The sequence below is a fragment of the Girardinichthys multiradiatus genome, chromosome 13 (genome assembly GCF_021462225.1).
Source record: "Girardinichthys multiradiatus isolate DD_20200921_A chromosome 13, DD_fGirMul_XY1, whole genome shotgun sequence".
In the NCBI taxonomy this organism is placed as follows: Eukaryota; Metazoa; Chordata; class Actinopteri; order Cyprinodontiformes; family Goodeidae; genus Girardinichthys; species Girardinichthys multiradiatus.
The window spans coordinates 41,749,146-41,763,681 of record NC_061806.1 but is presented as its reverse complement, the minus strand read 5'-3'; the positions used below and the strand labels follow the sequence as shown (position 1 = coordinate 41,763,681).

The following is a 14,536-nucleotide window of genomic DNA, read 5'->3' as shown; positions in this document are numbered from 1 at the left end:
TAAAAACTTTATTTGCCAAGTAAAGATTTGTGTGTCGGTTAGACATGGATCTCAAATCCGGGTAACATTAATCTACCCGTTTAATGCATCATAAAGCACAGACCTTAAAGCAAAAATATGAAACGTTGCATAGCGTTGACACCATAAACTGCAGAACATGCACACATTACAGCAGAAACAGGAACTAAAGCTTTTTCCTACTGTGTTTATTGGGAAGCTCAGCCCAGTGAGGAATAACATTTCATCATTGAAGATAAATTTAACTTTGATTACTGAATGTTTTGCTTTATGGCCTTTAGTCTATAATGCAAACATTTAATTAACTCTTGTGCAGATGAAGCCTCCCACTGACTTTATACAACTCTGCAAGTTAAAGATTTACCTGGGAATTACATGGGATGCTTCTGACGTTCATCTACCAGGTTTACTTGAAATTTAAGATGGGGTATTTTAGACTAGGTTGACCTGCATGCAGTATTGATACTAACTTTGTAATTTCACTCACAATACCAAATTTGCCGCTAGGAATCAATCACTATTTAAGTGGAGAACTGACTTGTAAACCAGATCTATCTGTAATGATTCCAACCAAAACGAAAGCATTCCGATTAAATCCGGCTGAAGCCGTGCTTCCTTGATTTAGCACCAACTGCAGTTCCACAGATTAGGTAGAGATGATTAGGTGCATGGCGCATAGTGCAGCCTTCAATGAAGTCTCAGTGTAATGGACTTTTTGAAACTGATTGAATGTTTCAGCCTGTTGAACCAGAACCGAAGGTAGAATATGAAACGGAACCAGCTGTTAGTTCAGAATGATATATTCAGTGAGTCAAAGGTAGAATCTGAACGCTCTAGTTGATCATTAGCGTTAACGGTAATTAACATCAGTTTTCTGTGCAAATGTACCACACCATAAAAGAACTGTCACAATCCAGACAGGTGTACATTAAACTGTGAGCTGATCACCTTTACATCCCAACAAGATGAAGTCTCCAGCAGATCAGAACTCCTTACAGACTGAACCCAGAGAGAAAAAGTCCACCAGGAGGCAGGAGCTCCCATGCTCCTTAATGTTTGCAGGGTGGAAGCTGTGTCTGTGTGGTTGAGTGTTTCTGATTTTGGCTACATGAGGTGCGTTAGCTGCTGTCAGCCAGCCCAGTTCTCCATACATGCACCTTCTCTGCAGTTGGGTTACATTGACGATGAGTAGTTCTGCAGAAGTCAGTGGACAGTAAAGCCTGGACTTGTTTACACTGCAGCCAGAGGTATGCTTACACAGATCAGCTGAACAGTAAGGTAAGTGTCCCCTCCATGTTTCTGATACAAGATGAACAGTTGTGCCTTCACTCAGGTCCTCTTCTGAAGGCTTCCTGATGAGGGCTTCTGGCATCACACTGAAAGAATGGCATCACAGTGCAGAAATGTCCTTCTGAACCTGTTTGTGGGGTGCAAATGCAGCACTTTGTCGACCTTTGCTGTATGTATGCGTCTGTAGTACTTTGGCTGTGTATGTATGCAACAGTACACCTGTGTGTATCTGAATGGATCTCATCCAGTCTGGCGATGTGGCTGCGTGGAGACACAAGCGTAAAGCTCACATGTTCATCCAGAATCACTTTTATTGGTCACGTTTGTGCACACAATGAATGTCCTAATGTTCAGATGTTTAAAATGTATTTCAAACATTGGTGGGAAAGTTGTTTTGTAAATATGTATGTGTGTATACACACACACACATACACACACACTGTTTTACACAGGGTTGAATTAGTTTAAATATGCCTGGTATGTATCTGGGTTCTGTGGGACCTCACTGTTGAAACAAGAACGTATTTTAATCTGGACGTTTTCACTTAAAACACCAAACATTTAAAACAGTTTCAGCTTTCCCTTTTCACTGTATTCATCCTCTGATTTCTTGTTTTTTGTTTAATTAGAAAAGCAGGTTTTCTGCAGCTATGACCAGAAAAGCAACTGCTCCGAGTCTTTGGGTGGAAATGCCTTATTCACGACAGTATTTCTGGTACCCGATGGACAGAAAAATCCCCAAATCATCTTTGAACCTTAGAGTTAAACCATGACCTTCCAGTTAGCTTCAGCAAATGATCGTCATAGACAGATCTGTCTGAAACTGGAAGCCCTTTAAGGAGAGAAGATGTTTTCTTGTTGATCTTCTGACGCCAGCTGGAGAATCAGTAAATTACAAGTTTTGGGATGTATGGAGATAATTAGAGATACGTATTTAGCGTTCCTTGAATAAAGCCTCAGATCCTCTGCCTGAAGCTTCACAGCAGTGGTAAATCAGTGAAGGTCCTCCCAGCTGATGTGGGACTGCTGTTTGTAATCGTTCTGAGCTGAGGTCCAGTTACAGCAATCATCCATGACTGGTCCCACCTACCTCCATCAGGTCACCTCAATGGTGGTCCAGTCCTGCGTTTTCAACTTTTAAGAGGCTGATATGAAAACCCTTATGGACGCAAACATTCAACTTAGCTCCATGTGTTCTTAGCATATTTATTATTATGTTGGTGGAAATTTAAACGTGACATGAATTTGGTTTCAAGGATTACTGTGTTAAAATGGTCTATTGTTAGTAATACCGTCACAAAGAAATGACCATTTAAACACTGTTGCATAAAAACTAAACTGGTTTTCATTGCACTCAGAGGCAGCATGATTGGTTTCCTGTTTGCTGCTGGGTCAGAGCAGCAGATGAACTGAGGCAGATGCTTTAAATTAGTCTGCCTGCTGTGTGCACTGTTTGTTCTGCTCACCGATTTCTCACTGAAATTAGCAGATTTCTCAGATTTATTTGTATTATTTACCCCGATTAGCACCAATAAGTCATGTAGTTTAACACTGGATTAACTGTTAGGGTCTAATCTTCCAAGTTTACAAATAAGGAACGAGAAATGGTGCAAAGAAAAAATTGCACATGCAACAAGTGGGCGTGTTGTGTGTCATCTTCAAAGATTGTAGCGCAATGAATAAGTGGTGCAAACGAGGTGCAGAGCGTAGTGTGCTGCTGGCTGTCACCATGGAGCTCCAACTCCTCTGTGAGAACTTCCAGCTTCTTTCTGTAAACTGGTTTTTCATTCAGAGAAATGACTCGTTTGACCCAAACCAAGGCAGGCCCATAATAATTGAATACAACATGAATGTGCTTCGTACCGAGCTGAAAGGAACATGGAGGGAGAAGAAGAATTAAATAATCTCGCTTGTGCACAAGAAGCACACAGGATAGTTTTTTTAATAGTTTTTTCTTTTTTAATGATGTTTTGGCTCCTGATAGTTTTCTGGTCTCTGGTGGCTGTTAATGTTCAGTGTTGGAGCAACAGTTAGCATCTGCCTTTCAAACGTGCTAAATGTTAACAGCACCACCAATCCTTCCAGGTTTGATAAATCGTGTTATGGGTGGTAAAGGTTACAGTTGCATGTCCTCCCATAAATTTGTGCGTTTGGGTTTTTAACTTGTGTTTTGCATATTCATGAAGGCAAACACGCTAAAATGCAATTCAATTTGCACCTGGTTTGTAGACCAGCTTTGCACTCAAACCAGTTTGTACAAGTTTCTATACCTGCAAACCTTTTGAAGATCATGGCCATAGTGAATCCCCTTCAGTCTGTTCACCATTTGCATATTTTTAACACATTTGAACTGAGCTGTTTGATAATGAGGAGGAATTTGCACACTTGCCTTGTGATTATTTACAAGCATGAAAATGTTCAGGGTTGCTGTTGGTTCGGTTTGGACCGGTGCGGTTGCAGCAGCTGTCTGGAGTCTCACTATCCTGCACTCCTGCTTAAAGGGTGGAAGTGAAAAACCTCATTGTAACATTGGCAGTTATATTTAGCTAGTTGGTTTTACTTTATTTGTGTAATTTTCAAAGATCAGGAGACAGAAAGTGGGGTCGAGACATGCAGCACAGGTCATGCAGCAAAAACTAATAAATCCAAGATGTGTTAATATGGAAAATAATTCATTTTGGTTTTGTTTTATAAAGTTAAATGGCATTTAAAGACCTAAAGAAGTCAGGAGAAAAAACTACTTTCAGAGCAGTTTTTTTAAGTGGACATTTGTGTGCTTACTGACCCGCAGACACAACGTTTCTAATCAGAAACTAATACAGCGGTCAATGATTGTTTCACCTACAGCTATCTGTGCTTCTTCTGCTGCTGTTTTTGACACTTTGGCTGTGGCCAAATTCAGGGGCAGCATCCTTCGAAGGCTGCATTTTAGGCTGATTATGTCATGGTGAGCGATGAAGGCTAGAGGCATCCTTCTTTTCCCCAGATTTGAAGGATGGGTCCGATGTATTCTTCGTGGCCCCATTGCGGGTCGAGGTATATTGTTCAAACGGAAGTAGCAAAAGCCGGAGAGGAGAGAAGCTGGGAGAACACATTGGATATATTACGGTTATTGTGAAAAACAAAATATCTACGATGTTTTCAGGCGAGAATGTAGCTGTGTAAAACTGAAATATCTGTTCAGTTTACCAAGATATCGCTTAATTGCAAAAGTGCTCGACGTGTTCGGAGATTTCCGCTGCCACTGCGCCACCTGTCAGCTGACCCGGGCGGTCGAAGCTCACTAGACCGGGGGAGGAGGCCCGTCTTCTGACCCGTCTCTTTCAAACTCCTGCTAGGTTTCACCAATGAGTGGAGGTTAAACACAGATATAATTGATGATTGGTTTATTTGTTATTATCCTTTACAAATAAATTGATTTAAACTTGGTTCAGAAAGTTATGTTGGCGTTTAAGCTGTTAAATGTTAAAAACCTCATTAAACAAGGAGATCGCAGTAAAAAGCTGAAAGCTAAAATAGATCAAATAATGATGAGCATGTAAATAAGGTTCAAACATGTTGATTCTGTGTGACAATTTAATTTTGCAAAGTTTTTATCATGATTTAAACATTTCTGAATCCGGTCTAAATTCTATCATCGGTTAATTTCTCTCCATGGATTACTAGCAGCTAGCAACGGGGTCGACCACACCTAGCAACGGGGTCGACCACACCTAGCAAGGGGCGTCAACCACACCTAGCAACGGCGTCGACCACACCTAGCAAGGGGCGTCAACCACACCTAGCAACGGGGTCGACCACACCTAGCAATGGGCGTCGACCACACCTAGCAACGGGGTCGACCACACCTAGCAAGGGGCGTCAACCACACCTAGCAACGGGGTCGACCACACCTAGCAAGGGGCGTCAACCACACCTAGCAACGGGGTCGACCACACCTAGCAATGGGCGTCGACCACACCTAGCAACGGGGTCGACCACACCTAGCAACGGCGTCGACCACACCTAGCAACGGGGTCTACCACACCTAGCAACGGCGTCGACCACACCTAGCAACGGCGTCGACCACACCTAGCAACGGGGGTCGACCACACCTAGCAACGGGGGTCGACCACACCTAGCAACGGCGTCGACCACACCTAGCAACGGGGGTCGACCACACCTAGCAACGGCGTCGACCGCACCTAGCAAGGGGCGTCAACCACACCTAGCAACGGGGTCGACCACACCTAGCAATGGGCGTCGACCACACCTAGCAACGGGGTCGACCACACCTAGCAACGGCGTCGACCACACCTAGCAACGGGGTCTACCACACCTAGCAACGGCGTCGACCACACCTAGCAACGGCGTCGACCACACCTAGCAACGGGGGTCGACCACACCTAGCAACGGGGGTCGACCACACCTAGCAACGGCGTCGACCACACCTAGCAACGGGGGTCGACCACACCTAGCAACGGCGTCAACCACACCTAGCAACGGGGTCGACCACACCTAGCAACGGGGTCGACCACACCTAGCAAGGGGCGTCGACCACACCTAGCAAGGGGCGTCGACCACACCTAGCAAGGGGCGTCGACCACACCTAGCAACGGCGTCGACCACACCTAGCAACAGGGTCGACCACACCTAGCAACGGCGTCGACCACACCTAGCAACGGGGTCTACCACACCTAGCAACGGGGGTCGACCACACCTAGCAACGGCGTCGACCACACCTAGCAAGGGGCGTCGACCACACCTAGCAACGGCGTCGACCACACCTAGCAACGGGGGTCGACCACACCTAGCAACGGCGTCGACCGCACCTAGCAACGGCGTCGACCGCACCTAGCAACGGCGTCGACCACACCTGGCAACGGCGTCGACCACACCTCACTAAGATGGGAGTAACTGTCGTCTCCTCGCTCAGAGTCGCTCTCAGCAGAGAACTGAACCACTCTGAAGCTGAAGGTTTCAGGCTGAGTTAAAAGCTCCCTGAGAGACTCTGAGGATCTTGGAGAATACGCCCCTGTTGAATTCCTGATTTACAGCCTGAAAGCATCAAGTTGATCACAGGAGAACCGAGTTCTGTCATGATCTCTTTGTATTTTTTCTAAATTGTGGCTCCTGAACTGGAGATGTGCTCTACGGATCAGAACCAACCACTGTATGACCTTTACTGTCAGACACTTTGAGTCCATTAGAGGAACGTTGGTCCAATAACTTCAGTCTGAGACTTTTTTATGTCTTCTGTGAGCATCGGCTTATATTGGTACTGGGAGGGCTGTGGTCTGTACTGACTGGGTGGGACTGTGTTTACTGTAGTATTTTGTGAGTCTGTGTTTGAGTCCAGACTCACAAACTCCGGACTCGGACTTGGTGGCCTCTGTGTTTCTGTTCAGCAGGTTCCTTCTCAGTCACAACGCCGCTGTAAACAGAAACTGTAGCTGTGTGGCTGAGAAACCAAACTGTAGTGAAACCTCTGTCGTGATCCTGTAGAAACATAAGTGGGATCTCGATCAGGACCAGCCTCTGGTTGGTGATCCGTGTTCAGTGTCAGGGTCTCTATAACCGTCCTGAAGCACCAATGATCATCTTTGCTCCTTCATGTTGATAGTTGATCAATTTCTACTGTTTCACACCAATAGTTCATCTGGAGTTACTGGTTCTTACAGGGTGATGATCCTGAGAGGTTGATGATTTATCTGTCTGCACTGTGACCCATTTCTCCAAACAGAACCATTTTACCTGATTGGGCCTAAATGTTCTCCTTCCAGTCTCAGTGTGATGCCAGAACGTCCCTGTTGGCCTATGATGACCCCTTACATCTAAAAGGGCGTCGGGTCTTAAAGTCCTGCTCTGAGAGCTTTTGGTGCAGCTCTGCCGGGTCGGTATCTTGTTCCAGCTGCGGTCCCAGATTTGTCTTTGTCTGCAGTTTATAAAACTTGAGTCCATGTTGATAACACACAGCAACTCCCTGTGACACGACACTTATTTACATGTTAACCAATCCCTACACAGACTGCCTGATTTGATCTGTATGAGAGGGAAAACCTCAACAAACTGCTGACCAATCACTGCCAGGCTCTTACTGTTTGTTTTTCTTACCCCAGGAGCCTCGACCAATCAGAGGAGGCTGAGGGTTCGATCTGAGCAGCCACGGTAAGACCTGCAGCAGCGTGACGCCTTGACTCATGATGACGTTCACACAGCTGAGTGACTGCCCTCTTCTCTCATAACAGGTTGAAATAAAACCTGAAGTCTTAGAACCTGCAGGAGCTCCAGCGGAACTGAGCAGTGTGACCCTTGTCGCCTCCAGGTTCGGGTCTGGACTTCATCAGTGAACTTTTTGATGTATGTATCATATATATACCCCCCCTCCTCTGCAAGGTTAAAGGTGAAACATGACCTGACCTTTATTTTGCCTTTTTCAGGTAGAGATGCAGGCAAAGCTGCAGTACCGGGATGTATCCAGCAGGGGGCGAACACCCGGTGGTGCAGTGGACAGATTCTGTTTCTTCTTCTGTTAGCAAATAAATGAAAGAACACAGTTTGGTTGTTTTTTTTTTTTCTGTGTTCATCACTAAATAATCAAATGCTGCTATCTGAGTTTACAATCAATGTCTTTTCAGCTACATTTAACCCCAAAATATCAGAAGTTCAGGCAAGTTATGCCTAACATGGAGATGGTGCAGTTACTACCTTCATGGCACCAGGACATGGGGACAGTAAGGGACATGTTAAGCTGAGCAGTAACCTGCAGCCTGTTTTCCTGCTGTGGTGCATCGCTGCCTCCAGTTCAGATACAACTAAAGACTAAAGGTGCAAAGTTTCCGCTGCTGAGACACCTTCTTATCCCGAGTGTTGGCTGTCAGTCCTGGAGGAAGTCCAGCCCAGGTGCAGCAAGATGATCTGGACTGAATCTGGGTCAGGTGCACATCTCATCTGAGCTGCTAGCTGGAACTTGCTCAATCACATCTGGTGGTCCGTGACGTTTTACAGCCTAAACACAACAGGAGAAATCATCTGGACCACAGAAGCACTCAGGTTCTACTTCCAAAACATCGCAGATGTTCTGTTCCTATATGACGGATCCCATCAGACTTTGTAGAAGTACTGGTAAATGAGCTTCTGAAGGAAAGGATGTAACTTCATCCCTCCTCATCCATGCATGCATTACTGCTGGAAGCTGCTTCCCTGGTTTATTTTCTAGAAAAAGCTTTTAACTTTTCATTTTTAGTTTAAAGCTGCAGTAGTTTGAGATCTGCAGCATCAGTCAAATCAGGAAATTCACTGTAACTAATGGGTTCATCTTGGCTCTTTTGCATTAAAAGTTATAAAGGTTATAAACTTGTGGAGGAGTTGAAGTGATTATTTTTAAATCAGCTTTGAATGCAGTTTCAGCTCTGTGTTTGTGACATCACACCTGTGGTTCTGATTAGACTGAAATGGGTTTGGATCTCAGGATTCCTTTCACATTTGCTGGAGGGATTTCCAACAAGTGCTAGTCAACAATCTCTCCGAGTGTATTTCAGAGGGAGTAGGCCTCCAAGACGAAGTCCAAATGAAACATCCAGGCCAACATAAAAACTCCCAGAACCTCCTGGGAGTTTTTGGTGCCAAAACACCAAAATAAACTATACCAACTTTAAAACATGGTGTTGGCAGCATCATGCTGTGTTCTTTTAGGGTCGATAAAGTGCGGAGCAACAACCAAGTTGAAGAGGGGTTTTATTTTTCAGCGTCTTGTTAAGTCCCAGCAAAAGGATGACTTCCGCAGAGAAGTAAAGTTCTGGAATGGCCCGAGCAGAAACCGGCAGGAGAACATTTTTAGTCACGTCTAACAAAACAGAAGACGTTTTGAAGAGCATCCAGCAAATGTTGAGCTATAGACAAAACGTCAGTTTGAATTTTCTGAACAAAAGAAGCAGAAAAATTACAAGTTCTTGGAAAATTGTTAAAATGTCTTTTTAGCCTAAATGAATTTGATCAGAATTCCATGAAGATAAAAGAGTGTTTGAAACTAAGAAGTTACCATGAACGAATGATTTATGGAAGCACCCAGCTTCACAGGAAATACCAGCTGACTCATATTTAACCTGAAGTAGGATTAATGCATGACCATATTTACCTCATCACCTGTTCATGCGTACATTCACTCAGGTTGAACTGAGCTAAAATCAAGTTCCTTTATATTCAAATGGTTGGCTGTTGAGAAGTCAGGATAACTGTCTGCCCTCCTCCTGGGAACTATAGTTTCTGTTTTCTGTTGGAATATTTGGGATCAATATTGTCTCTGAATCCTGCAGCTTTCAGAGGTTTTACAGTTTTCTGTTACATCTCCAGCTCTGCTGTAAACTGAGCCAAAGAGGGAGGGAACAGTTCATCTAAAGCCCACCTGACCAGCTCCACCTCTGCATCATTAATGGTCATGCATCATTGATGGTGTCCTCTTTACAATGCACAGTCTGGTACATCCAGGAACCCTCTCACCACCCTGGGGCATGGCAGGGTTCTGTACTGCAGGTTCATCACTCTCATCTTCGGCTCCATGGCAACTTCTTCAGCTGCAAGTTTTCAAGGTGAACCACCCCAGATGAATGGACCTGCTGGACGGGCTCCTCCGACAGGTGTCCTCGGCTTGAACGTCAGCCGACTGTGGCACTGTGGATCCATCCAGAGGAACGGCCACCGGCTATCTGGTTCTGTGCAGCCTGGACTTAGGAGCAGAGTCCCCCTGAGGCTCCCTTCTCTGGTGGCTGCAACCAAAGGACCCCGCAGGCAGGGCAGCATGGCCCACCTCAGGTAAAAAACCTCACCTTACGTTACAGTCTGGGACAATTATGGAAATCTGCCGTTTATTGAATAAATCGAAGATTCTTGTTAAATGCATATAAAAGATCACATAAAAAAAAAGTTAAAACCACTGATGGTGTAGAAATACTACATCAAATATTAAAAAGGGCAGTAATTCCATGTAAAGTACACCCAAGGACAATAAGAAATACGCAAATTGAAACTTCTAGTTAAACTTTCAAACATTTTCAGGCAGTAATAATAATATTTATTCAATTCTGGGATAAAAACAATAAATGCTTCCATTCAGCATTAATGGTCTTGTCCCAGAGTTGGTGAGCAGAAAGCCTCAGTTCCCAGACTCCAACCCACCTCAATACCAGACATGATCTGGTCAGTCCCCTGTCTCATTCAGAGGTCCTCAATGTTCCCCCCAAAAAAAAAATGTTAACAGATTTTAGAGTTTTTAATTCTCTGGTGAACCAAAAACAAATCTGATGTAAACCAGCCTCCTTTGTCGTGGGTGGATGATAAATATTTCTAACATGCATCGCCATGTCTTTCCTGTCATTAGTGATACTGTGTGTGTGTGCGTGTGTGTGTGTGTGCACGCGTGAGTGAGTGAATTGGGTTTGCAAATTACCAAGAAAACCTTTGTACAAATGTAACTGTCTTATGAGCCATCCTCGATTAAACAAACTAAGATAAATCTCTTAGTAATAAATGAAATTAAAAACCTTAAATGTGTTTAAATGTTGATGAAAAAGGGTTTTAATTTTTCAGACACTAAATATGAACCCGTCACTATTCTGCATCTGCAAGGTTTGGATGAATGACGAACTTACAGGCCGTTCCCGACCTAAAAAGACATACCAGTTAATTAGTTTAGTGTAAGACAGAATATCCTGCTTACAAATTATTATTGTGTCAGAAATCTGATCAGCTGACCGAGCATCTTCACTCAGGGGTGATTCCCACCACATGGACTCTTCTCTCTGGCTTCAGGAGCAGCAGTGGGGTCTGTAAATGGTTAAAACGGTTCTGAAAGTGCAGAACATGGGTGATCCAGCAGCCCGTTAGGATGTGATGAATCACCTGTGCATAATATCCACTTTTTTATTTTTAGTGAAAGCCCGTCAGATCCCAGGCTGGCTTGAATTACACTCTGATTGTGTCCTCCTCGCTGTGTCCCAGTTTGATGGCTTTTTGTGAATCAGTCCCACCACCAACAGACCGTCAGGTACTGGTGACCCATTATTCTCGGAGCTGAAAGCTGATCTGCATCTTTAAGTGGGAGAAACCTGAGTGATACTTGAATGCACCACACGGACAACCGGCTTGGTTATCTGATGGTCTTCTCCTGGGACCAGAAGGTTCTGAGTGACCATCAAACCGGAGATGATGAAGTTCTACTCTGGGGCGGTGGATCAGATTACTGAAATCCACTCCAACACATCCTGAATGAGAGAGTTCTGTACATTCAGCTCAAATATGAATGATTCGATTGTTCTTGAGCTGCATATCAATCAGTGCTAAATATCAGGTTCTATGCATCAAAACTCAAATACAGCACTGTGAAAAAGTATTTACCCCCTTACACTTTTCTTTTGTCATACCTAAATGCTTGAGATCATCAAATAAACTTTAATATTAAAGATAATTTGTGTAAAAAGCAGAAATCCATGTTTTCCTGTTTGTCTCTTCAGCATCAGCGAGCTGTCCCTCCTCACTCCAGGTCAGGACGTCCTGTCAGAAAGATTTTCTGGGACCCAGCTCTCCAGCATTTTACAGATACGATCTCCACCTCCTCCATTCACAGGCAAAGCCTCCACCCTGCTGCCCTGCAAGAGCTGCATGCCAGCGGGGAGTCGAGACCAGCAGCAGAGCAAGCATCTCCAGAACTGCAGCAGACCGGACTACATTCACTTCTCCCGGGCCATCCAACCCACCGTCCGGCCTGGTCCGGTGAGGCGACACTCTCACATCCCACCTCTGAGCTCAGACATGCTGCACGCCGATCTCCGGCGTCATAACTCTTCATCCTCCCAGGAAGAAGCTCTGTCTGTGGTGGGGAAGCCATGTTTTCTGAGCTGCAGCCAGAGGCCTGCTGCTGGACCTCCAGGTCGAGCTCAGCTTCACGTCTTTCTGCCCAGTGAGACTGAGGGAGAGGAGGGAGATGGGGAATCTGTAGATGAAGGCTTCATGGATGAACTGGACAGCAAGATAACATCTCTGAAGCTTCAGCAGAAGGTCATACAGACCCTTACAAACCACTCTTAGGATAAAATGTGCGGCCAGATTATTTTCTATCTTCTAGTTGTTGGGATTTTGACAGGAGCTGATGGAGTTTTGCAGAAACAGACACGTTCAGTTTGAGGACATTGACCTTCAGCCTCACCAGAAGCTTTACCACATGATGTCAGAGTTCAATGAGAGAAATTATTTCTTCTTTATTGTGGAAATTTCATCCGAGAAGTAAACAATATTATCACACTATATAACTATAATGGCTGCTCACTTTTATCCTTGTGGTCAGACCTTTAAAGGAAACCTGGACCAACCTTCAAAGACGTGAGAGACAAGTTCAGAGAATGAAAAAGATAGAAGCAAGTTTATGCCATACTTGCAGAAAATAATCATACATGTAAAAACAAAGTATATCCCATCTAAAAGCTTGTAGATTCACCGTCAGCAGGAGTAGCTGTCAGCGGTGAGTTTCTGTCTGACCTTCTCAGTCTCACTTTGTTGGGGAGAAGTTTGTGTCCACTCTTCTATCGAACGTTGCTTCAGTTCATTGAGGTTTGCAGACGTGTTTGTGCAAACAGCACCATGTTTGCTCTTCTCAGAACATGGTGCTGTGCATCCTGACTGGTCCAGACTGTTCCCAGAAGTCTGAGATGGAGCTCGTTCTCTGATGTTGGGGAACATTTGCTGGAACGTCTACTTCTGGGAAGATCAGCAGCTGTCTTAAACGTGGTCAATTAGTGAATTTTTACCTCTGTTGAATGATGAACCTCACCTTTCCAGACTGATGGGAAGGGTGAGGTTGCTTCTCTGAGGTCACTGCTGGTCATTGCCGATTTCTTTCCATCTTGGCATTGTGTTAACACTTACCTGTATCCTTCGGAGCCACAAACTGCCAAAACTCCTGCCTGTATGGAGATGTTGAAACTGATTATAACAAGTCAGTAGTTTACTGCAACGTTCCACCTTATGTCCTATAGCAGCAACAATGGTACAATTTATTTCCCTTTGATTGAAACCATATTTCTGTTTGCATAATAAAGCATTATCTGAGCTAAATAAAATATCACTCATTTGAAAAATGACCCATTCTGCTAAAAAGGTGTAACTGTAATAATACTAATAATAAATGTATTATAGTAAAATTTTTTTATAATAATAACAATAAACTACTTCTGAAAAAGTAGCTTTCTTAAATTATAATATTTTCATGCATTCTTTTAATTATATATATATATATATATATATATATATATATATACACACATACATATATAATATATATATGTTAAATATATCTTATATATATATATATGTATATATATATATATATATATATACACATACATATATAATATATATATGTTAAATATATCTTATATATATATATATGTATATATATATATATACACACGCACATGTGATTATTAATGTGCTGAATGACAGTTATTGCAGGAAACAGCGATTTGTTCATTGGATTATCTACAGAGGCTTTATGTAATCATGTTAGCAGAGCTGAAAACTGTTGTACTAATTAAAGAAGCAATAAAATTGGTGTTCCTTTGGCTAGTTGAGTATCTGCAGCATCAGCATTTCTGTGTTTGATTATTGTCTCAAAATGACCAGAAATAAAGAACTTTCTACTGAAACTCATCAGTCTATTCTTGTTCTGAGAACTGAAGGCATGAGAGAAACTGCCAAGAAACTGCTGACCTCATTCAACGGTGTGTACTACTCCCTTCAAAGAACTATGCTAACTGGCTCTAACCATAATAGGAGGAAAAGTAGGGGGCTGCACGACGGAGCAAGAGGATAAACACATCAGTCTCGGGTTTGAGAAACAGACGCCTCACGGGTCGTCAACTGGCAGCTTCATTAAATGGTTCCTGTCAACGTCAACAGTGAGGAGGCGACTCCAGGAGGCTGGCCTTCTAGGCAGAGTAGCAAAGAAAAAGCCACATCTGAGACTAGCCAACCAAAAGGCAAAGATTAAGATGGGCAAAAGAACACAAACACTGGACAGAGGAAAATTGGTTTCATGGACAGAGGAATCTAAGTCTGAGGTGTTTGGCTCACAAAGAGGAACATTTGTGAGGCGCAAAACAAATTGAAAGATGCTGCAGGAGTGCTTGAAGCCATCTGTTGAGCATTGTAGAGAAAAAGTTATGGTCTGGGGATGCTTTGGTGCTGGAGAAATGGGAGA

The 14,536-nt window shown here is 43.7% G+C and overlaps 1 protein-coding gene across 2 annotated transcripts in view; it reads left to right on the top strand.

The window, feature by feature from the left end:
• sfpq (splicing factor proline/glutamine-rich) overlaps positions 1-8,647 on the top strand; it is a 29,853-nt gene extending 21,206 nt beyond the window's left edge. The window contains exons 10-12 of one of the 2 annotated variants that reach the window (XM_047383327.1): positions 7,407-7,455; positions 7,536-7,647; positions 7,732-8,647. In XM_047383327.1, coding sequence (XP_047239283.1) covers positions 7,407-7,433 — 27 coding nt within the window. In that variant the 3' untranslated portion in view covers positions 7,434-7,455; positions 7,536-7,647; positions 7,732-8,647. Of the gene's footprint in view, positions 1-7,406; positions 7,456-7,535; positions 7,648-7,727 lie in introns of both variants that reach the window. The other variant, XM_047383326.1, reaches the window with a different exon arrangement.
• The last annotated feature ends 5,889 nt before the right edge of the window (positions 8,648-14,536 follow it).